Here is a 25,776-nt window from a genome sequence, read left to right on the forward strand (position 1 = left end):
TTTTTAGCTAATTTGGAAATAAATTGAGTGAGCACGCGCGGTTTGAAGTTTGTATGAAAATTGCTATGAAAACAGTAACTTTCATGGAAAACCGTTTCCAACGCTTCCCTTTAAGCTTTAAAAACATATGAGTACATCGGCAACATGAAAAAATTTACATGGAAACAGGCCGTCTTTGTTGCGAAACGATTTGATGATCACAAGAAAAGTTATTAGGGAAATACTGAATCGTGGGAAATTCAATTTAACACGTAAAAGAACAACATCAATATCAATAATGAGCTTTTTTGTTTTCTTCTTAACTTTGCTTCCAAACGAGAAATCGCTTCGCAACAGCAACTGCCTTTCAGCTTGAGATGTATTCTGTGTAGGCAATGTGTTGATTATATTTAAATAGTTCATGGGCCACCTCACGGAACGGTCTTCTACATAAGGGTCAATTTTCACAGTAATTTCCATACAAACTTCAAATGACGTGTGCACAGTCAAATTACATACAAAATTGCAAAAAAAAATAGGAGGATTATTAAAATGGCAAATGCAATCGTTTAAGCATCGGGGGGCAAAAAAGTCAAAATTTGAATCACTCTACTGTTACATACATGGACATCGAAAATTCCGCGATAAATGCGCAAGAGTGTTCCTGACCTCTTTTCTGTGTTGCTATCTTCCTTTATAGATTGACTAGCTTTATGTACCCGGCCTTGCTCGGAATTGCCAGTTTGATTCGCAGTTTTTTTTTCACAATCGGAAAATGAATAAACCAATTGGTCAACAGGATAATTGCGTTATCTTATCGATACTTCATCATTTGATCAAAAGAAGGCAGATTTCATTTGAAAACATTGACTGATTTTGGAAAAGGGAGCGAACCCATAATCGCCATATTCCGGGCAAACGTCTATTTCTAAAGAAGGACAAACATCCACCGATGCCTTATTCCGAGCAAACGTCTATTTTTAAAGAAGGGATCACATTCACCATCCAGAAGGAAACACATTAATCATTGCTTTTTACGTTGGGCAAACCATGATTTCGATAAATGGTTGAATTGATCGATAACTAAACAATACAATAATGGGTTCAGAAGTTAGGCTGGAGCACACACACAAACATACAAACATTGAGTTTTATATATCTCGGCAACTTATTCAAAACGACGTATGTGATTTTGTAAACAAAGATGCATACGTCGATTTGTCAAATATGATGACACTCCACGCAAACCAATACAACGAACATGTAGCCGAAACCTCCCCCTACCTGTATGTGGCGATAGTTTGCGTGGGAGTGCTATCAGATTGCAGAAATCAACGTTTAAATTTTTGTTTACAAAATCACATACGTCACATACGTTGAATAAGTATCCGAGATATATAGATAGCTAATAGCTATATGTATCCGGCTTTGCTAGGGACTGAAAAGTAAATTATAGAATTAAAATGTCCAATGCTGTAGCACGAAACCCACAGAGGTAGATCTACCGCTCATAGAATTGAACCTTTGTATCAATATATTTTTATATCTTTGTTTGGCCCTACCTTTTCAATAAACATCTTCCAAAAATAGAGAATAAGTGTACCAAATCTGGTTGGAATTTATCCTGGGAGTTACACTGAATTGCTCATTTTTAAAGACAACCCCTTCCCCCCATAACTTTCCCTTTTCCAAAATGACCCTCCACCTTCTTTGTTATCTTCTCCTTAGAATAGAAAATGTGTGCACCAAATTTGGCTGAAATTGGTCCTGGGAGTTGGGTGTTACACTGAATTGCTCTTTCTAAAGACAACCCTTCCCCTTACCCTCCCTTTTCCCAATGATCATCCCACCCCTTTGTTATTTTCTCCTTAGGATAGAGAATGTGTGTACCAAATTTGGATGAAAGCGGTCCAGGGGTTCAAAAGAAACACTGAATTGCCTGTTTTCTGAACAATACCCCTCCCCAGACCCTCCTCTTTTTCCCAAATTACACTTCCATGTGATCGACTTCTCTTAGTGAATATGTGTAAAATATTTGGTTGATATGGGTACTGGAAGTTGGGAGTAACACTGAATTGCTCGTTTTATAAAGACAACCCCTCCCCCCCCTACCCTCCCTCTTTTTACAATGACCGCCCCACCCCCTTTGTTATATTTTCTTTAGGGTAGAAAATGTGTGTATCAAATTTGGTTGAAATCGGTGCAGGGGTTCAGAATTTACTCTAAATTACCCGTTTTCTGAACAATACCCTCCCTCCAGACCCTCCCCTTTCCCAAAATCTCTCATATGATTGTTTCCTTATAGTGAATATGTGTACAAAATTTGGTTGAAATCGGTCCTGGGAGATGAAAGTTACACATAATTGTTCGTTTTCTAAACAAAACCCCTCCCCCTTTCCTAAATGACCCTCCCACCCCCTTTGTTAACTTCCCCTGAGGATAGAGAATGTGTGTACCAAATTTGGTTGAAATCGGCCAAGTGGTTCAGAAGTAGTTAGCGAACATACATACATAGATTGGTTTTTATATATATAGATTATTACCAAACTCGCTCAGGAACCAATTCATAAATTTATTTCCGCCATAGTGATCAACCTTATACTGACCAATTTGTCAGTGTCAATCTGCTTGGATAGCACATTCTACACCGCGGGTTGCACTCGTTAACATTCATACCCGAACGAGGCAGAGGAAGTTAATGATCGTTCGAACAGCTCATGCGGCTGACGATATGCTGAAATTTGCTTTTCGGCCGTTGTTTGTAGCCCCAAACCATGAACCGACCTTAGATCTCCCGTGTGCGTCGAAGACTACTGACTGCTGCTGCGTACCTATCGTTGCGGGTTTTTCGAATCGCGTCGTTAGATCGTGTGTGGTGCGGAACGTGGCATGCCGCCACCGCCCGGAGCAGCCTAGCTGCTTCGCCACATTCCTTCGCGCCTCGTCGTCATCGTCATCGTTCCGGGTCGATTACGGTTCTGGGATAAAGATGCCGCGGCGGCGGTGGCAACCCGAGCCAATTAAGTTCTGACCGCGGCCAGCATTTGGGGAGGCGCAGAGTGAAATATATTTGCTGCTCGATCCGATCCGTACGTGTATAGAGAGCTCGGCATCATCAGCCAAGGAATGCGTTCGTGTGGATCGCGAAAATATCTTTTCCCTCTCTGCTGGCACCCGAAATAAGAAAAGATGCTACTTGGAGAAACGAAAATTTATTGCTCATGAAATCATTAGCAAGCGACGGAAATGGAAGAGAGAGTTCGAGTTTGCTATTCAGTAGCGAACGTGGAGGTAATTATTCTGATCTTACCGTCCCACCGTGATTCAACACACTTTACAAAAATGAAGTAGTTGAGATTGGATGATTGGATACACTTTGGTGCAAGGAGTGATACAACTTTATTTCTAGACCGACATTTGAAAAGGGCGTAACAGCCAAAATTTATTCTTTCTGATTCTTCGTCTACATATAAAGCTATATATGTGGACGAAGAATCAGAAAGAATAAATTTTGGCTGTTACGCCCTTTTCAAATGTTGGTCTAGATTTGTTAATTCTTCAAGTTTATATTCCGAATTTTGATTTTTGGCATTATGATAGTAGTGTTACATATTGGCGTAAATAAGGGGAGGGGAAAAGGGGGCTGGCCCCCAGAATTTTTTCATAAAGTATGCCAAAATATTCAATTTTTATTTTAGGATTTTTTTCTTATTCATATTCAAAATTTTATCTGAATTGTTTCGCACGGATTGAATCGTTTGACTTCTTTGATTATTTGATCGGCAATATATCAAACTTCGGTGCCAAATTTTAAGTTAACTTAGACTAATTGAAATAAGCATTTCTTTTGTAACAGTTGGAACCTTTTACAATCACATCTAAATAAACGGTAACTATGGAACCCCTGGTTTGCATGCACGTAGCCTCGGCGAATAAATGTACAAACGATAGATTTTTAGAAAAATAGACGAGCTCGGTGGTCTAGTGGCTACCGATTCTGCCGTATGAGTAGGAGGTCGTGGGTTCAATTCCAGGCTCGTCCCTTTCATACTTTGTATTTCTATCTTAGTTCTTTCTGTGTTTCACGTTATACCATATCGATTCCTATACTGTTATAACCTTCCACGCAATCCCAAAAACCTCCCGTGGCACCTATGAGAGGTCGTAGAGTTCTCTGCATGTTTCTTAAGTAGGTGTCCAACAAACCATCCTTCCCCTTCCTCAGCATTCGCAAGGACGTGGCCAGGACAGATCTCGACTATTGAAGAGTGCATTGCTTGCATCTAAGCGTTAGTGATTAGTCCCAAATCAATATCTGTGGTAACGGATGAAAATAAAGTAGGCAGCACTTTTCGCTCGAAAACCCCGAAAGCTCTCCGGCCCGCCTCTTTTAATGTCCATGCTTCATGTCCATAAAGGGCCACTGGTAGAATCAGAGTTTTATATGGAGCAAATTTCGTTTCCGTCTGCATGTTGCGGGACCTAAGCTGGTTACGTAATCCGTAAAAGGCCCTATCCCCATCAAGCACTACCTCTGCACCAACACCACTAGGTCTTCCCCTACCTGCCACCAAGTACTTTGTCTTGGTAGAGTTAATGGTTAAGCCTATCCTCGCCGTCTCCCTCTTCAGTGGGACAAAAGCCTTCACTACTGTTCTGCGATCGATTCCTGTAAGGTCGATGTCGTCCGCAAAACCCAGGAGCATATGCGACCGTGTGATGATAGTGCTGTTCCTCTGCACGCCAGATCTCCTAATAGCGCTTTCGAGAGCAATGTTGAACAATAAATTCGAAAGTGCATCACCCTGCTTCAATCCGTATAAGGTCAAAAACGAGGTTGACACTTCGTCTGCAATCCGAATACTTGATTTCGAGCCATCCAGCGTTGCACGTATCAGTCTAATTAGTTTCGCCGGAAAACCATGTTCGGACATTATCTGTCACAGCTCATTTGTCTCCACTGAATCGTACGCTGCTTTGAAATCAATGAACAGATGGTGAGTCTGCAAGTTGTACTCCCGGAATTTATCAAGGATCATCCTCAGGCTAAACATCTGATCCGTTGTTGATCGGCCCTCACAAAAATCTGCCTGGTATTCGCCGACGAAGGACTTCTCAAGCGGTCTCAGTCTATTAAACAGGATACGCGACAGGATTTCATACGCCAAGTTCAGAAGGGTGATCCCTCTGTAATTGGCACACTGTAGTTTGTGCCCTTTCTTATAGATTGGGCATATGAGGCCATCCAACCAGCCGACAGGCAGTTCTTCATCATCCCATATTTTCTGGATAATGTGGTGGATTGATTGATGCAGCTGCTCACTTCCGTGTTTGAGATGCTCGGCCGGGATCAGTGTTGTAAAATGTCATTTACATTCGTTTGTATAATTTTCCCAGTACTTTTTTCAGAAGATAGCTATTGATTCTTGATGTATGACGAACTTATAGTGCTTAAATGTGCCGACAACTTTGTCTAACAAGTCATTGTTGTAAATATGTAATCATTATGTCAAATGACACGTGACATTTTGGAGAGTTTTCGCTCTCCAGCCTTAGATGTTACATTGATAGCAGTGTACCCTTGAACAAAAATATAGCCTTACTCAAGCTTTATGAGTACATCTAAAATTATGATGTGAATTTTACTTCTGAAGAAAGTTATAAACAAATTAGTCAAATGGCATGCAGAAGACATTTTACAAGCCTGGCCGGGATCTCGTCCTTCCCAGCAGCTTTACTGTTTTTCAACTCGTTTAGAGCCTTCTTAACCTCATCCAGCGTTGGTGGTTCTACAGCTTGACCGTCGCCGACTATGTCCATCCTGCTCCTTAATACACCTTCATTTTCACTGTTCAACAAATCTTCGAAGTGCTCCTTCCACCTGGCTGCCACCATAGTCTTGTCTGTCAGTAAATTCCCCTCTCGATCATTGCACATGGCGGGCATTGGCGCAGTATTATGCCGCGCGTCATTGACAGTTGCGTAAAACCTCCGCATATCGTTTCTATCCATGTTCTCCTGCGCTTCAGCTATCACACTCTCTTCGTGTTGCCTTTATTTCTGCGGTGGATTAGTTTCTCTTCTGCTCTTGCTGCACTGTACCGCTCTCTGTTGGAACGGGTACGAGCAGGGACGGGAACGGTTGACATTTCTTTTTATCATTCAATCTGCCACGAAGTAAAAGAAAAACAAAAACACGGCAGCCGCAGCAGCAGCCACGACCAAGCAGACGACAGTCAGCACATGATTTTATTATTTTCTCTCCCCACAATTAATGTTTCTGTACGCTCATTCCACGACGTGTGACCGTTTTTGGTGGCAAATGATTATTTCTTTACTCCTTGCTCATTTTAGAGACTAGAACTAATGAATTAGTACCAACGGCTAGCATTCTATCTAGGCTTTGCGCCACAGGCAATTAAACTCGATTCTGATCTGTTTGCGCTGCGCACGAACCGAAACATAAATTCTGCTGACTGCACCGATGGCTCGACTCTCACGCAGCAGCAGGCAGGAACATACAAACAGTTTGCCTCATCGGTAAAAAAAATGTCACAATGAGGCGTACATTTTTTTTTTGAAAACTGTTTCGGTTTGTGCGGTGCGTGAAATTTGACCGGAAAAATGTAAACATTCGCATAATCACAGTGTTTTACTGTACATTTCCCAACACTGGGTACGAGCCACTAGCATTCGACTTCTAGCAACATTTTTCTCGTCCGTCACCCGCTGGCACTCCTCATCAAACCAATAATTTCGTTGACGTCGCTGTGCAGAGCCGAACATTTCCTGCGCTGTTCTAGTTTCGGTGGCCAGATCCGCCAGATCCGGTGGCATCTCCTAACCGCTCGTCCAGCTTCTGGTGGTACTGTTCAGTTGGATATTGAAACGCATCGTTCTGTTGTTTCGTGAATTCGTGACGCTGGAAAGTCGTGCCCGAATTTTTTGCAACTACAAGATAGTGATCCGAGTCGATATTCGAACCTCTGAAGGACCTTACATCTATAACATTCGAGAAATGCCGTCCGTCAACTAGCACGTGGTCTATTTGTGAGCAAGTGTCTCCACTCGGATGTTGCCAGGGGTGTTTGCGGATATTCTTACGAGCGAAGCAGGTACTGCTTATTGCCATCCCTCTAGCAGCAGCAAAGTAGGCCGTAGGCCTTATCAAGGCTCTCGTAGAACTCATCCTTCACGTCATCAGGCTATCGATCGTTGGGGCATAGATGCTGATCAAGCTATAGTTGAAGAATTTGCCCTTCATCCTCAACACGCAAATGCGGTCGCTTATCGGCTTCCACCGGATAACACGCTTCATCTGCTTCCCGATCACCATGAAGCCAACTCCTCGTTCTGCTCTGTAACCGCCGCTATAGTAGATGTGATACTTGAATGAAGTGTTCGCGATGGGATCCACCGCCCAGAATTCACGTTCTCCAGTTCTGGGCGACCGTATTTCCTGGATTGCTGCCACACTCACGCCGACCTCCTGCAGCTCACGAGCCAGGAGCCCAACACGTGCGGATTCATTCAAGTTCTCACGTTCCAAGATCAGACTTTCCAATCGTTGTTCTTTATTTGTTGCCGGGTCTGTTGCCGTTGAATAAATCCGTTTGCACTACTTTTGCCTAACTTGATAACTGTAGAATCTTCGGTAGGCTACCTTACCTGGGGTGGCATTGCGCACCTCGACTCGAAACGAGCAAACCATGCAAACTGCCATACGAAAGAGCTATCGAAAGGAGATGCGCAATAAGGCTTCAGGGTTGCGCTACCTACATCGCGTTGAAGGGGCTGCCTTCTCGATGCTGACACGATGCAACATGGTCTGTACAGTTTAGTTTAGAGTCCCTCGCTGGCACTCGGACGATGATCAGCCGTCCCTAACATGGAGGACAGACGCTGTTGTGAGCCGATCCTGACATGGAGAACAGACGCTCAGTAAGATTTCCACCTCCGGAGAGGAGCAAACCCCCCTCTTCCCTGTCAGCATACGACCATAGTTCCCACCGGGGTTGGTTACCCGATCTTCCCTAAGGTTGCTCGTATCCCGGCTAGTACCACGAGGAGGCAGGGATAAGAGTTGAGGCTAAGAGGCTAAGGACCGCGAGATGGGGTCTATTTTATTACTTCAGGTACGCGAAGTACCAATGGTACGCTTTACACAGCATTTGCCGTGCCAACTGTTAGTAAGTTAAATAATTTATCTTCATTGCCCTTTAAGAAACGGGCATTCCAATTTAAAGTTTTCAAAAAAAAAATTTGGATCCATTAAAATGAAGTCCAATACGTTGAAAATGCCTCACGGATGAAAACCGGATTCAGTTCTATGTGATAAATTATTTTAATCATTTAAAACGTGTTCAGATTTCAGATAATTTATCAAATTATAGAATGTGCGTTATTATTCAATGAATAATATTCAACCGAATATTAACAGTCCAGAGCCGACTATGAATGTGTCTGGAAGTGAACTGACAAGTGAAGAAAGGTGGACTTCACAAACAATTACGTTCTTTAGGAAATGTTGGAGAAACATGGGCGTAGCCAGGATTTCGAGCAGGGGGGAGACAACTTTTTGGGTCTTCTAATTCGTAGTTTTATAGTGGTTTTATGAAAACACATGAATATTAGTGCTTGGCACTATTTCCTTCTAAGTTACAAAAACTTTGAAACGAAATCCACAACCAACAGTAAAGGCTGGACCACAATAGCACGTTGCGCTGGGCGTTGAAGTCAGAGTTTTGTACTAGAACGCAACGCTAATAAACGTGACGCATTCATCCCCACAATGCAACGTTCGCGTTGTGCGTTTATTAAACAACAATAATGATATTTGAATTTCTAAACAAATCTGCTCTGAACAGTGGCGTAGCCACGGGGGTGGTTTTGGACTTAAAACCCCCCCAGAGACAAAATTTTTAGAAGAAAATTTTTTTTTTGGGAAAAAGAATGTTCAGAAACCCCCCCTCTTCCCCCGGACCAATTTTCTGGCTACGCCACTGGCTCTGAAATAACATTTATTATCAAATAGGCAGAAAAAAACAATACACAAGCTTCCTCCAGGCATTCCTTCGACAATTGCTTCAGTCATTCTATCCGAAGTTCTATCAGGAATTCTTTAAGAATGCCTGCAGCAACTTCTTCGGCAATGTCTTCAGGAATTTCACCATTAATTTACTCCAAGAAATCTTCCACGAGCTGCTTTATAAGTTCTGCAGGTAATTCTTCCGATAATTCTTCGTGCTGTTTCTCATAAAAATTTCTGAAAAATTGTACTGTGAAGTTCCTAAGAATATTCCGCGGGAATTCCGCAGAACTGCCAGTAAACATTCCTGAGAATTTCGCAAAATATCTTCGAATTTCTTGTGTAAATTCCATAAAATTTTCCCTGAAAGTTTCAAATAATTTCTTGTGAAAATTTCAAAGAATTTCTCCTGGAATTCCACCGAACATTTATACAGAAATTATACCGAAAATGAAATTTTCGGAGGAATTCCTAGATTAATTCCCAAAGAATTCCGGTAAAAACATCAAGATTTCCACTGGGAGATCCTCCAGGAGTTTCTCCAAAAACTCCTCCGGGAATTCTTCCAGGAGTTCCACCGGCAGTTCCTTCAAGAGTTCCTCCAGGATTTCCTCCGAGAATTATTTCAGTAGTTCTATCGGCAGTTCCTACGGAGGTTCCTCTGAAAATTCTTCCGGGAAATTCTCCAGAATTTCCTCTGCGAATTCATTCAGGCTTCCTTTCTGGAATTCATTTAGTTTTCTTCAGGAATTTATATAGAAATTCACCCAGAAGCTCCTCCGAGAATTTCTCTGGGAGCTCCTCAGGGAATTCTCCGGGATGTCCTCTGACGATGACGATGGTCCAGCTATATACCCCTACAAAGGTTTCATGAATTTTCCACGATTTTTTCCGAGGATTCTTCTGATAGTTTCACTGGCATTTCCTCTGGGGGTTCCTTTGAAAATTCTCCCGGGAGTTTCTTCAGATATTCCTCCGGAAGTTCCTACGAGAATTCCTCCGAGAGCTCCTTCGGGAATTCCACCAGTAGCTCTGTCAGGAACTCATTCAGGCTTTTTTCAGGAAATCATTTAGGCTTTCTTCACAAATTTAAATGGAAATTCCTCCTGAAGTCCCGTTTTATTAGGAAATGCTAAGACAATGTAACAATAAAACCGGACTTAGTTAACTCCTTGATAAAGGTACAATATATGTAACCGAAACGTCGGATAAAAACGTAAAACCCGTTTTTGAGCATAAGAAGACTGAAAGCCATAACCTCAAATATTATTATTATCTTTATTTGGGAAGTTTTCAGTCCAAGGCTGGCTCACCTCGAATCCAGGAATTCCCTGTGAAGTTCCTGGAGGGATTCCCGGAGGAACTCTTGGTAAAACTCCTGGAGGAGCTCCCGAAGGTACTCCCACAAGCACTTCCGGAGGAATTCCCACAAGGAAGTTCTGAAATAATTCTTGGAGAAATTCCTGAAGGAATTTACGGAGAAATATCAGAAGTAATTCCCGGATAAAATACCAGGAGGAATTACTGCCGAAATTCCCAGATGAAATCCTGAAAGTATTCCCAGATGAATTGCTGATGAAATTACTGGATGCATTCCCGGGCGTTTATTCTGAAGAAATTCTTGGAAGAACTCAATGGAAGATGTCTTGGAGGAACTCTCAAATTAATTTCCGAATGAAATTCTGCAGTATATTCCGAGTGAAGTCCGGAAAGAATTCTAGGACAATTTTGCAAAAAAATTCCCGGAGTAATTCCTGAGGGATTTCCAGGAGAAGTACCTGAAGGAATTCCCGGAAAAATACCTGGAAGAATTTCCGGGGAAATACTTGGACGAACTCCTGGAGAAATTCTCAAAGAAATTTGTAGAGGAATTCTTGAAGGATATTCTGAATTCATTGCGAAAAGAATTCTAGAATGAAATCCTAGAATATTTCGCTATTAAGTTTATGGCGGTTTTATCCTGGAGGAATTAAAGAAAGAGCCTGAAGAAATGGAGAAATGCTTAAATAAGTTCCTTGAAGAATTTCCGAAGGAATTTCTTATAGATTTACAAGTGAAATTATGGAGCGAAATCGGAGAATTTCTGTCATAAATTTTTGAAGAAACTTCTGGTGGAATTTCGGGAGGAAATTCCGTATGTATTCTTGAAGGAACTCTCGAATACATTCCAGAAGAAATGCCGGAGATTTTGCTGGAAGAATAGCCGAAGAAATGTCTAGAAGTAAAACTTAGAAAGAAGTAAAAAATCTTCATGGAATTTCCTCATGAATTCCCTAAAAAAAATTTAGTGAGGGGTTTCTAGATAAAAAGGAATTACAATTACATGAGAAGGTTTTTCGAACGATTTTCAAAAGGAATTTGTGGATAACTTCCCGGAGGAATTGAAAAGTTCCCAGGGGAGCTTCTAGAAGGATTTTAAGGAGAATTTATGACCCCGAAATGTTTCGAGTTATTTTGAATTTTCATATGTATTATGGATCCTGGATACCCTAATAAGTTTTTGGGAATCTTTTGAATTTCAACCACCTATTTCTGAATATGATTGGATTGTAAAGTGCACATGTTAAGGGAATTCATCCCAGTCCCCGTTCAATCTTACCACCATTTAGGGGGGCGACAGCCCCCCCTGCCCCCCTCTGGCTACGCCCTTGTGGAGAAATGACCATAAGATATAACTAATCGAAGACGATTGGACAAATCAATCTTCTTCTTCCTTCTTCTTATTGGCATTACATCCCCACACTGGGACAGAGCCGCCTCGCAGCTTAGTGTGTACGGATTTCGCCCCACGGTACGCAATTTGCATTAATACAATGTGCTGCTTAAAATAAGGATAAAACATAGGAAAAAAACACCAATTACGGTATTTCTGATGTTTTAATAACAATTGGGCAATGGGGGAGGGGGGTTTTCTCAGTCAGCGTTACCTTATAAAAGGGGAGTCTGATCACGCGTTACTTGTTGTTACATGAATTTGTTCAAAATCCTGTTTTTTGCGTTACGTAATTTGTGCACAAAGCCAATCAAACTTAAGAAAGGGTGCCAATCACAGAAGGGTCAACCATTTCCAATCTCTGCGTACAAAACATGTTTTTTTTTTGAAAATTATTTCTAGATTATTATTATTATTAACCCTGTTTTACCTAAATAAGCAGCATCTTTCCGCGAATCTAGGTTGCGCCCTACGTCTTCCAATAGTTGCTACATCTAATCCGCCCATCTTGCCTGCTAGTCTTGTGTCAACGGCCCTCTTGTGCCAACAGGATTCTAAGCGAATACCATCTTTGTAGAGTTGTAGAATTTTTGGAACATTTTCCGACCATAACGTTCTAGCAGCTTTAGCCACTTTTAGGATTCTTTTTTATCCTTCGTCTCCACACATTATCCACCTTGGCTCATGACATTAGCATTGCAATACTAACCAGAGCGCGAGTTAACGCCCGGCCACCCGGACTTAGCACATTCCATCGATGGCACCACCGACGTCAGCGATTTGGGTGCCCTCGGCAACGGCGACGGCACGGAGCTCGGTCAGCAGTATCATCGATTGGCATCGAGGCCAGGTGTAGGGTGCTGATATGGCATTATTAGGTTAGGTGGTAGGTTACATTAAGACAATAAATCAGTTTAAGTTTAGTAGTCAATCGACTTGGATCTTTTTTAAAAAGAAATCCCAAACGCGAGAACGCGAACTGGCGCCCGAATAGGGACCCGTCGACGTGGGAATAGTATAAGTGTCCGGTAGTGAAAAATCGTTCAACAAGTGAAGTGTAAAAATCCTCAAAGTGATCTATCACACCATTGGTGGAAGGAGCCAAACACCACACCCTAGGTTCAACGAGCCTACCCTACGGACGAAGCGAGGATCAGGACACCGCATCCAGCCGGATCGATCGTTATTAGGGCCCGAGTAGCCGTCAGCAGCAAAACGGACCAACCCGAAATAACTGCCTGGTTCTCCCCCATAGACGGAGTCCCGCTATCAAAAATCATCCCAGGAAAACCCAGGAAGTCCAACGGAGGATGTTGGCAATTTTACTGTAAGTTTCTTTTATTTTATTCAATCAAACAAGTGCTAGTGATAGTTTGTTAAATCCGAAAAGTGTGAGTGAAATTTTTATTCCAATATCTCAAAAGTTTTAATTTTTGCTCCTATCTGAGTGATTTTTTTTATTACGGTGGTTTTGTCGAAGTTCTCCTCAAGCTCTTGCCCAATTTGCTCAATATTTTACCGAAGAAGAAATCGCGAGTAAATTTCTATTACTCAAATATGATGAATCCTAACCCTAATCCAGTGCCCCCGCCTCCTGCTATGAGCATTCAACAGTTTATTGATTTAGGCAAAGTTCCAGACTTTGTCAAGGAAATTAAAATTTTCAAGGGTGATCCTACCAGACTTATTGATTGGATCACCGATGTTGATTCCATTCTCAGAACTTACCGCGACAACGGTGCGACACCGTCGCAAATTAATATCCTTGAACGGTCAGTGCGCCGGAAAATTGATGGCGAAGCTGCCGATATTTTGAATGCGAATAATATCTCGTCCTCTTGGACGGATATAAAAACACGTTAATCCTGTATTATCGTGACCGACGCGATGTTAAGACGTTAGATTTCCAATTAACATCTATAAGAAAATCTGCCGAGGAAAGCCTCAGCAGTTATTACAGCCGCGTCAATGAATTATTATCATTGATAATTGCTCAGATACAAACGGACGATAAACTGCGACCGAATGCCGCAGCACATATCGACTACTTCCGTGACAAGTCACTCGATGCATTTATCAGAGGATTGGATAAACCTCTGAGCATCCTGTTAAAAAGTACAAACCCAAAAACTTTGGGTCAAGCTTACAACTTCTGCACTGAATATTATAATTTAGATATCCGTTCTGCCCCCTTCCGAAACGAACATGGTGGCCAATCATTGCCTAAGCCAAAGGAACCTCCAAAAATACCTCCCAGGACACAGTTTTTAAATCCCAAAATTCTACTACCGCCACCATTACCTCAAAGAAGGCCTAGTGTGCCTCAAAATTATGCTTTACCTCCCAGAGTCCCCTTGCAAACCAACCCATTTAGGCATCAGCCTTCCCAAAATGCATTCTCATACAATCCATTTTCACAAAACCCCTTCAGGTCACCTCAAACTTCCCAAAGAGTAGAAGCCATGGATGTTGACCCGAGTCAACAATCGAAATTCGTAAATTATGGTAATCGGCCGCCAATGAATTTAAAAAGGCCAGCTTCTCAACAATATCACCAAAATGTCAAACGACAAGCACATCCGTTAGAAAACGCATACCCTGTTTATGATTATTATGATAATTACGATAATTACAACCAGTATGTTTATCAGTACGATCAACCGTGCTACAACGAGTGCTATCCAGATTATCCGAGCCCATATCCCATGCAGGACGGCTCATATGACGAAGCGCCTCCTGCTGACAGCTTTGAAATAGGAGAAGCCTCTGGTACCGCTCCGCCAAAACAGAATGCTACTGAACAACAAGAACAGCACGCAAATTTTTTAGAATGGCTCCCCCGTTGGTAACCCCAACGATGCCTTACATAAACCTTCAAACAAACATTGGCGAATTCCCCTTTTTAATTGATACAGGGGCAAATATAAACCTAATACATCCAATGCTAGCATACAATTATTCATTAACAAAACCGTATCCTTTCACGGCAAATGGTATCAGTAGCGCTAATGGGAAATTCAGCGCTAACTCGGCGATTGATATTGAATTTTTTAGACCAAAAATACATTACCGAGCACAATTTCTACTACATGATTTTCACCCATTTTTCACGGTATAATAGGTACCGGAATATTAAACGTACTCAGCGCAAAGATTGACCTCAAAATAACACTCTCCAGCTAAGTAAAGACAATGAATTTCTGACTATTCCCCTTCTTCAATATTCCCCCACACAAATTGTTAGTTCCTGAAACAAATCCAAGACCATCCAGTTGCCTACCCCAACAATTGGCACTCGAACCACGGGCAAGCAACGTAGACAAAATGTTCAGAACGGCTCATCTTTCAGCAGACGAGAAGGACAAATTATTCGAGGTGATTGAACGGCATCAAGAAGTGTTTCATCAGCCCGATGCAAAACTGACTTGCAGTACCGTAATTGAGTGTGCTATAAACACCGCGGATGATATTCCAATCCACCAAAAGTTTATCCATACCCTGCTGCATATGCAACAGAGGTAAATAAACAAGTTAAAAACTTCTCGATGATGGAATTATAAAGGCCATCACGATCCGCTTGGACGTCCCCAGTATGGATTGTTCCAAAGAAATCCGATGCCTCCGGAGACAAAATTTCGAATGGTAGTAGACTACCGAAAATTAAATGAAAAAACTTTATCAGACAGGTACCCGATGCCTGAAATAAACTATGTTATTGACCAATTAAAAGGTCAACAATATTTTATCACCCTCGATTTGGCATCTGGTTTTCACCAGATAAAGATGAAAGAGAGTGACATCGAGAAAACTGCTTTCTCGATTAATAATGGCAAATACGAGTTTACTCGTATGCCATTTGGACTCAAGAATGCTCCCGCGATATTTCAACGTGCAATCGATGATATATTAAGGGAACATATTGGGAAAATATGTTACGTCTATATTGATGACGTAATCATATTTGGCAAAACACTCGAAGAAGCACTTAAGAATCTCGAGATAATTTTAAAAGCGCTGAATGATGCTAATCTGAAAATTCAATTGGATAAGTCAGAATTCTTACATAAAGAAATTGAGTTTCTCGGTTATGTCATCACATCTAAGGGTCTTAAACCAAACATAAAAAAAATTGAAGCGATAGAGAAGTATCCCGAACCATCAACAATCAAAGAGCTGAGATCATTCTTAGGAATGATGGGCTATTACAGACGGTTCGTAAAGGACTTTGCGAAAATCGCAAAACCCCTTACAAGCCTTCTGAGAGAGGAGGGATGTACCTCAAATAAAAAGATCAAATTTAACGAAGTGGAATCAAACTGTTTTAGGAAAATGAAAAGTATTTTATCTTCCTCAGACATTTTAATTTATCCCGACTATAGCAAGCCTTTCATTCTCACAACCGATGCATCTGATTTCGCCATCGGAGCCGTCTTGTCGCAAGGTGAGGCAGGTAAAGATAAGCCTATCCATTTCGCCTCCAGAACTCTCTCGAAATCCGAAGAAGGATTCTCAGTACCAGAAAAGGAGATGTTAGCCATATTTTGGGCACTACAAACGTTTAGGAACTATTTATACGGTTCCAAATTCAAAATTCTCACAGATCATCAACCTTTAACTTTTTCTCTATCAGCAAAAATTACAAATGCAAAGCTTAAGCGTTGGAAGGCATATTTGGAAGAACACGATTATACCATTGAATACAAGCCAGGCAAAAGCAATGTGGTTGCTGATGCTTTGAGTCGAATAGTGTGTTCCATGACTGCTACACAACACTCAGCAGAAAATAGCGATCATTTCTATATCAAATCTACGGAATCCCCTATTAATGTATTTAGACACCAGGTTATTTTGAACAAAGGTCCCGATAAAGTCAATACAGAACACCCCTTTGAAAATTTCACCAGAGTAAATGTTTTTATCAGTGATATTAACGACAATTCTCTATTGCAGGTATTGAAAACCACTTTGATGTTAATAAGTTAAACGGACTCTTAACAACTGAGGAAATTATGGGTAAATTACAGGAAGTGTATAAAACTCACTTTGGAGATAAAAAGCTGTTAAAAATCCGTTTCACTCAACGTCAACTCCAGGATGTCCGAGAAGAGAACGAGCAGTGGGATTTGATACACAAAGAACATTATCGTGCGCACCGCAGCAGATGAAAATAAATGGCAGCTTTTGAGGAAGTTTTATTTTCCAAAGCTTTCTCAAAAATTGCATGACTTTATAAAAAATTGCCGAATCTGTCATGAAAATAAATATGATAGAAGCCCTATTCACTTCCCTATCCAAAAAACCCCAATACCTAATCGACCGTTTCAAATAGCTCACATCGACATTCTTTTCATAGACAATCTTCAGTACTTAACTTATGTCGATAAATTCTCAAAGTATGCTCAAGCTCGTTTAATTGAATCGAGAGCCGCTGTAGACCTTATTCCGGCTGTAAAGGAAGTGTTATCAAAATTTAGTTTTCCTGAAACCTTGGTCATGGACCAGGAAAAGTCATTCATGACGGGTGAGCTAGTAAATTTTATAACACCAACAAAATCACGCCATATATAGTGGCTACTGGTCGAAGCGAGATGAATGGGATCGTAGAACGCTTCCATTCGACTTTACTAGAAATTTATCGAATAAGCAAAGCTGAGAATCCAAATCAAACCCTACAAGAAATCATGGACATTTCAATAATAAAGTACAACAACACCATTCACTCCACCACGAAACATACCCCATACGAAGTAGTCATTCCCAGCTCTCAAAGCTCGACAATATGTGAAACCGTTTATAGAAATTTGCTGGCGACACAGACTAAAGACCTGAAACGTCACAATCAAAAGACAAAACATACAGAAATTAAAGCAGGAATTGACGCATACGAAAAGACAAGACGTAGAGTAAAAACGACCCCACGATATAAAAAGATTAAAATAGCTAAGGTCAATAAAAGTACAATAAAAACAGATGACGGTAGACGTGTCCACAAAAACGACATAAAAATCAGACAAATTTGACTGACAAACTCCAACCTTTTTCAGAATCTCATCCCTACTGACAGAAGCATGGACGTTACACATACAACGACTGGAACAACCTATTTTCGTCTTCGACCACGGAATGAGCAGATTAAAATATTCATCGTATCGTTACATCCACCACTTCAGCATAGAGTCATTAAGAACACATGTCGTAGATCTCAGGAATAGATTTGATGAAATAGATAAAAACCAATTTTCGGAAATAATACTACAAAAATTCGATGAAATTAATAAGTCTTTGGAAAGTATAATCCCTATTAGAAGGCAAAGAAGATGGGATGCTGTAGGAACTGTTTGGAAATTTATTGCTGGGTCACCTGATGCAAATGATTTAAAATTGATTAACAATAGCATTAACAATCTCATCTACAATAATAACAAGCAAGTCAAAACTAACAGAGAAATGACTCTTCAGCTAAAGGAATCCGTTTTCAAGACTAAAGAAGCTATTCAGTTATTCAAGAACAAATCTTCAGAACTATATTCAATAAACATTCTCTTTAACCTTAAAGATTTAAACGAGAAAATTGGAGATATAATAGATACGATAATGTTAGCTAAATTAGGGATTTTAAATGGGAAAATATTAACTAAAAATGAGAAGGAAATGTTTAGGAAAGATTTGGAGAGGGAAAATGTAACTGTCCATTCGTCAGCCGAAGTTGTCACCTATGCCACTACTTCAATAGCCACCAACAACCAGGAGATCATACTGTTCATCAAATTGCCGAAATTGGATCCTCGAGTTTTCATAAGATCCTGGTTTGCCCAACCTTCCACAATCGACAACAAATACACACGACCAAGAAATATTTCTTAATCCACCCATCTGAAAAATTTACAGTCCACACGCTAGAACCAACAATTTACAATTTGGAAGATACTGAAGTAGCTGATTCCTCATGTATACCCAATCTCTTGGACGGAAAAACAGCTGTCTGCAACTATACATCAAACCCTATCCAACAAGAAGTCATTTCAATTGACACACACCATATACTTGTCAACACCGCCAAAAACTTCACCTTTTCATCCGATTGCAGCGGTTCTGAGAGGATCCTCTCCGGATCGTATTTAATCCAGTACGAGAATTGCACCATACAGATCAATGGTGTCCCATACACAAGTAAAACCAGAAACATTGCCGGAAAACCGATATATCTCCCTTTGGACGGATAACCATCTCTAAAAACGGAGACGTTTTGAACCTCAGCATGGAACATCTCCACAAACTCCAGTCAGAAACCCGAAAGGAGTTGGATCTACTTCGCTTGGAAACCAAAAGCCTACATTTTCCACATTGGCCACTGTTTGGAGGAATTGCAATCCTCCCCATCATAATCGGTATTGCTATTTTCTTCAGTATTTTCTTCCATAGGACTACCAAGATCAAGCTGCAGACGGTACCAAGCAACAAAGAACATCATGGAGCAAAGGAGCCTAGGCAGGGCTTGGAAAATTTCAAAACCTTTTCCATAGTGGATACTATGAACCAGGAGGTTCATCTCTAAGGAAGGTCGAGTTAACGCCCGGCCACCCGGACTTAGCACATTCCATCGATGGCACCACCGACGTCAGCGATTTGGGTGCCCTCGGCAACGGCGACGGCACGGAGCTCGGTCAGCAGTATCATCGATTGGCATCGAGGCCAGGTGTAGGGTGCTGATATGGCATTATTAGGTTAGGTGGTAGGTTACATTAAGACAATAAATCAGTTTAAGTTTAGTAGTCAATCGACTTGGATCTTTTTTAAAAAGAAATCCCAAACGCGAGAACGCGAACTCGCGTTCGAAGATTCCGAACTTTGGCTGGTCCTCCACCCGCATGGTTCAGGTTTCATATCTGTTGAGGACCACCTGTCCTATGAGAGCTTTGCTCTTTTCGCTCATAAGTGATGCATTTTTGATCATTATTTCTTCTAGAGCCTTTTTTACCTTAGAGTGGGCTGGGTGTGTATCACGTTAAATGACGTTCTGTAGGAAATTTTGGTGAAATTATCATTCTTCGTAAGATATAACTAATCGAAAACGATTGGACAAACCTATATGCTAGAGAAAACATTCGTTTTTCCTGGTATCCTGCTTGCCGCTCTTGTCATTGCCAAGTGGCGTCCGTTTGCACTCATCATCAGATAAAATTCCTAAAAAGTATTTATGAAGCGTGTACGATCAACACAATCATCACCAGCGCATTTTCCCTTCTCGACGAAACATTTTCCGGCCGTCGTCGTCGTCCGTTGCGTTGTTTGAACATTTTTGGGACTAACTGCCACCGGAGTCTATTTTTAACGGCATCTTGCGGCGTCAGTCCCTTTTCCGTGGAGATTGTGTAGTATCTCGAAGTGGTTGCACCGGTTGGCCAATTTCTTTCCGACACAATCTACGACGGACGCCCAGGCAGAGAGGCAAGGCACCTTCTTTTGCTTTGGTGAAAATATTGCATGCTTTGCTGAGGCTGTGAGTGCGTTTTGAATTCGAACGTTCGGCCGCGCAGTCAGTGGCACGGCGTCGATGGGCACGAGATCTGCATATGTACATTGCCCACGTCTATTTTTGTATCAAACGCTCTTATAGTCCGACGACCAGTGGCGATGGACGACGATGTACGGTGCGTAAGAAATGGAATTACTGATGCAGATCTAAGAATCTTACGGTGATCGTTACTTTTCCGGTCTTTGCGTAGTGCACACCTTGCCGCTTAGTTCTGCATTGGAACTTGATTTAAACCGCTCTTACGGGTGATGATTCACCGTCGCGTCGTGGTGTGTTTGGGGAATGGGATCAATCACGTCTGTTGATTGATGATATTCACATATTGTCGCCGTCAGCAAGACGGCAATGCGATAGATGGTCCTGCTGCATCATGGAGACTGGGAGGCTATTTATTTTGAGTGATGTTGTTGAAACATAAACAAGGCAAATTTATGACATGCGTCTGTTTTGTTGCTCTCGAAGAAGTAAAATGTAGGTCGCATAGCTGCCGTTGCACATATAGGCGGAAGTTTGGAAGCAAATCGATTTAAAAGCCGATTAGACATCCTCTAATTTAATTTTGTGATTTGTACATACAATAAAAGCAATTTTATTAAGAAGTTCTCCGGTTTAAGCTTCTCTATTTAAATGTTATATCTTCTGTGTAATCAGATTATCCATCTTATCTTTTTATCTTCTCTCTATATTGCAGGACACCAAAACGGCCTCCCCCGGAGGAACCCCAACGAAACTATCGATGGCAACGGTGACTCTGGTGCCACCTCATTCATCCGCTGTCTCAGTGTTGCCGTCCAGCTCCGGCTCATCGTCATCGTCTACGCGAAAGAGCGTTGAAGCCAACGAAATTGAAGTTCTTCGACTAAGAAAGGTAAGCAAATCAATGGTCGTTTCAGCAGCAATGTTTCCTCATTTCACAATCGCAAAGTTTCGAGAGGAGGAGATCAATCATTGCGGCGAGAAATTAGCTGCAGTTGTGGAAACGTATTGAGCGAGTATTGTTTGATTATTGGAACAGCCTTGACATTTTATATAACACCGGGTATAGTCGGTTTTTTAATTTGTTGAATCTCGCGTTCATTCAATCGTTGCATTCGTCAATTATTAATACATGTTTAAATTCTAGCTATCGGCTGTTTTGAATAGAAACATGATTTTTTCACAATAGATTGTGATGGGATTCTGATAATTAAATAAAAATTTTAATAATTAAATATAACAATGGATACAATATTTATCCGACTGATAATATTAACTGATCGAATAAGTCCACCGATTCTGGTTGAAAAGTCAGTTAGACAAACTAGCCAAACCATGGGATTCGAAGGGGCAAATTGGGAATAGTCCAAATTGGTCCCAACCGCAAAGAAATAGTTTAATAAGTCTGATTGTTAAAATATCGTCATCGGGGGTGGGGATGAGAATGGGTCACTGTTTCAACTTTTCTAAGCGCATGATCTTTTCGAGCGGTTTTGATTTACAAACTATCGGTGAGAGCGATAATTCATTCTCACCCCCGATATCGGTACCCAAATTTGCTGACTGAGTAAATCAACTAGGCGTATGAGTTTTTGAACGAATATAACTCTCAACAGTTAACCGAATAAGGGATCCTACGGAATTATTCAACTGATCGATGCCGAACGAAAAAATGTGCGCTACTTGAAACTCAATTCAATTATTTTTAATTCAACCCAATGGAATGCGATCTACGGAAGGCCTAAACTCGTATCAATTTCAACAAAGTTCGAAGAATCTAACCCTTAGGCGGTGGAATACTGAAACGAGTGTTGCGCAATGTTTACGGTGAAATATTGTTTATATCGCAAGAGCACGGGCGTGCAACAATCGCGCACCGTACGATAAAGATCAAACATTGAAGCATTTCCTTTTCTATGCTTTTGAATTTGCAGTCCGCGAGCAATGGTTCCCAGCTGCTGCCAACGAGCTGCGAGTTTGGTTGGGATTGGAGCGAATTGGACGCCGTCGGTCGTCGCGTCGGCAGCCTGGGAGGGCGATCGAAAATTAGATCAATGAAATGGAATAATTCACCGGTTCGGTTGGATTCGGTGTGTTGATTGATGCCGTTGTTGTTGTTATTTCCCGATTAATGCGTTTGTAGTTATTTTATCGTGCAATTATTACTTGTTGTATTGAGGTTAGTTTGGGCATGTTGTAGATTTGGTAATTAACTGATAGATGATCAGTACTGACACATGAAAATCTTACATTTGTAGAGGCAGCAAAGATGTGGATGCTCGGTATTTTAGATTTGTGCATCACAAATAGAGAATCGATTTTAAAAATGGATTTATGCGCGTTTCATCTGAAGCATGTGATTTCTCCATGTTTGATTTGAGAGTCGTAATGCAATCATTTCTACATATGACGTCAAACTCGTGTGATGTAAAAGGGATCATTAAAATGCAGTACACCCAAAAAACAAATCTGACAATTATTGTATTAAATCTGGGTATATGCAATTATGTAAGATTTTTATACAGATATTGTATCTGATGCAAATCTGTAAGAATTCAATACAGCAGATGTATTAAAATCTTCCGAAATTGTATATGCCAAATTATTATACAGTTTTTGTTAGGTTCTTATGCAGAACTGTATTCAAATCTGCCATCCGCTGGTAGGGTGTAGAATTTGTTGGAGTACAACAGCGCAATTTCTATGAACTATTTTTGGAGTTGTAATTGAACTTGTTGAAGTTTCATCAATTCTACCCATCAGAAATTTACGATGTTTCAACAACCCCTTCCTATTTCATATTTTTTATATACCGATATATGTTTTTGACAAAATATTGAATCAAGCCTCATTCACTTCTACATAACGGAATTATTTTTTGAATAACTCTGAACAATATACTATTTCAAAGATTAGGATTTGTAAAAAAACGAAATAACATTCAGTTTATGTGCCTATTTTTCGGGTATTAGCCACCCAACATGGTCGTTAATTTACAATGTTCTGAAAAAAATTCCGATGTGAATATGTACGTTATGTGGACGAATTTGTATCCGAGGTAACCACTTTCCTTCGATGGGACTCCAACCCATGACTCGCAGTACGCTAGACTGGCGCTTTTAACCAACTAAGCTACGAATGACCTCCCTTCGAAGGAGGTCATCTGTAGCTTAGTTAGGGTGGGTGTACCAATTGTCGCCATACATAAGAACAACTTTTTTTTTTAAATAAGTAAAATGCATGTGGGTGGACTTTATATATCAAACGAAAGGTTTTACTTCCTGTTCCTTAGAACAGCTGTGAAAACTACAATCAAATTTGTTATAATCCTCAAAATTGATTAATCCATAATAGGAACGCATGCACCAGTTATGGCCCTATTCTTAATTTTGGTTCCTTATTTGGCAAATCCCTTTGTTTTCTTATACAGTAAAACCTCCATGAGTCGATATTGAAGGGACCATCGACTCATGGAAATATCGAGATGTGGAATAGAAAATTCTTGGAAAGCTGTTTGAAGGAACCATCACAGCAACCCAAAAAATATTTTTCTCTATGGCATAATTTGCTTCCATGAGTCGATATCGAGTCATAGAACATCGACTCATGGAGGTTTGACTGTAGGACTTATGGGACCATTGCCTGAGCCTATCAAATAAACGAACTACACCTAGCCTAGATTGGCATTTCTTTTGATTTTTTTTTCAAGGAATTTCCTCTGAGAATTCTTCCCAGAAAAATAATTCCTAATTTACCCGAGTTTTTCGTTTTTCCTTCTGGGAAATTCTTCTGGGTTTGCCTCTAAAACTATTCTGAATTTCTCCAAAAAACCTAGCTGGATACCTGATTGGGTACAGCATCGTTACAGCTATGAATTGTAAGGCTCCATAACGTTCGATTTTGGGCGATGTCTGCTTTCCCTTTCTCTCCGCTTAGGGTCCCACGTCTGATTTTTTTTTATTTCGCTTTGGATTCAATCCCTAGTTTTCGCTTTTATTTCATTTGACATCCGTATTAAGTTAACATCCCACTGAAGTCTTTCGTACATGTTTCACAATATATATTGTAGACACATTTTTTTCTCGATAGTGAGTAGAGCAAAAAAAGGGTTTCTTAATAATCAATTGGTTATTGAGTTTCAGTCTCTAAACGAACCACTGAGAAAAGCTGAATAATTTTAAACCAATTTAATTGAGAGTAAATTACCGTAATTGTGGTAAAAAATGGAACTTATCAGATCCACGCGGTATGTGAATCAAACTTCATTGTTTTCAAATGACATTTTGAATATGATACTTTTGGATTTTTGTCTTTCGCGTAAACTAAGTATACGTAATAGCTATAGGATCACTCCAAAACTGAACTTTTGATAGAAGGCTCGGAGACCCATAGTGTCATATTCCAATCGACTCAGCTCGACGAATTGTGGTGATGCCTGTATGTGTGTATGTATGTATGTATGAGGGTGTGTACAAAAAAATGTGACACACACATCAGCCATTGCGTTCTGGGGTTATTCAAAAAACATTTTTTTCCCATATTTCCCCCCTTGGTAAACAAAAAATCAAAATCGAAATTTTTTGTTCTCAAAAACTGCTACAATGCATTCAAGTGAACGCAAATAATTGATGGAAATAACTGAATCTATCTCCCTAAAGTCCAATTTTGACCTCTCTTATGTGCTTTTTTTTGTTACTCTTATGTGTTTCTTGTTTTATAATACACGCGAAAGGCACCATCACCTCTAGGTGGATTATTCTGTTTTTTTTTCTTGTCAATTAGTCTCTTGTAAGCCTTTAAGAAACCCTAATAGATGTCCTAACTAAGATCCGAGCAACAACAGGGCCACCCGGTAAATGGAAATTCCTCCGGAAGTTCCTCCAGGAATTCCTCAAGAAGTTGCTCCAAGAATTCCTCCGAAAGTTCCTCCAGGAATTCCTCCGGAAGTTCTTCTACAAATTAATTCGGAAGTTCCTCCAGGAATTCCTCCGGATGATCCTCCAGAAATTCCTCCGGAAGTTCCTCCAGAAATTCCTCCGGAAGTTTCTCCAAGAATTTCTCCAGAAGTTCCTCCAGGAATTCCTCCGGAAGTTCCTCCAGAAATTCCTCAAGAAGATCTTCCAAGAATTCCTCAAGAAGTTCCTCCGGAAGTTCCTCCAGGAATTCCTCCGGAAGTTCTTCTAGGAATTTCTCTGGAAGTTCCTTCAGGACTTTCCTCTGGAAGTTCGTCCCGGAATTCCTCCGGAAGTTCCTCCAGGAATTCTTTCGTAAGTTCCTCCAGGAATTTCCTTTCAAGAGGCTCGGAAGGCTTCTTCAAGAGGCTCGGAAGACTTTTTCAAGAGGCTCGGAAGGCTCCTTTCAAGAGGCTCGGAAGCCTTCTTTCAAGAGGCTCGGAAGCCTCCTTTCAAGAGGCTCGGAAGCCTCCTTTCAAGAGGCTCGGAAGCCTCCTTTCAAGAGGCTCGGAAGCCTCCTTTCAAGAGGCTCGGAAGGCTCCTTTCAAGTGGCTCGGAAGCCTCCTTTCAAGAGGCTCAGAGCCTCCTTTCA

The 25,776-nt window shown here is 40.9% G+C and overlaps 1 protein-coding gene across 2 annotated transcripts in view; it reads left to right on the plus strand.

The window, feature by feature from the left end:
* Nucleotides 1-25,776, plus strand: part of LOC134208920 (hybrid signal transduction histidine kinase M) — a 491,775-nt gene that overhangs the window by 16,017 nt on the left and 449,982 nt on the right. For both annotated transcript variants that reach the window (XM_062684881.1, XM_062684882.1), the window contains exon 4: nucleotides 20,948-21,124. In XM_062684881.1, the coding sequence (XP_062540865.1) occupies nucleotides 20,948-21,124 (177 nt within the window). The remainder of the gene's footprint in view (nucleotides 1-20,947; nucleotides 21,125-25,776) is intronic.

The sequence above is a fragment of the Armigeres subalbatus genome, chromosome 2, assembly GCF_024139115.2.
Source record: "Armigeres subalbatus isolate Guangzhou_Male chromosome 2, GZ_Asu_2, whole genome shotgun sequence".
In the NCBI taxonomy this organism is placed as follows: domain Eukaryota; kingdom Metazoa; phylum Arthropoda; class Insecta; order Diptera; family Culicidae; genus Armigeres; species Armigeres subalbatus.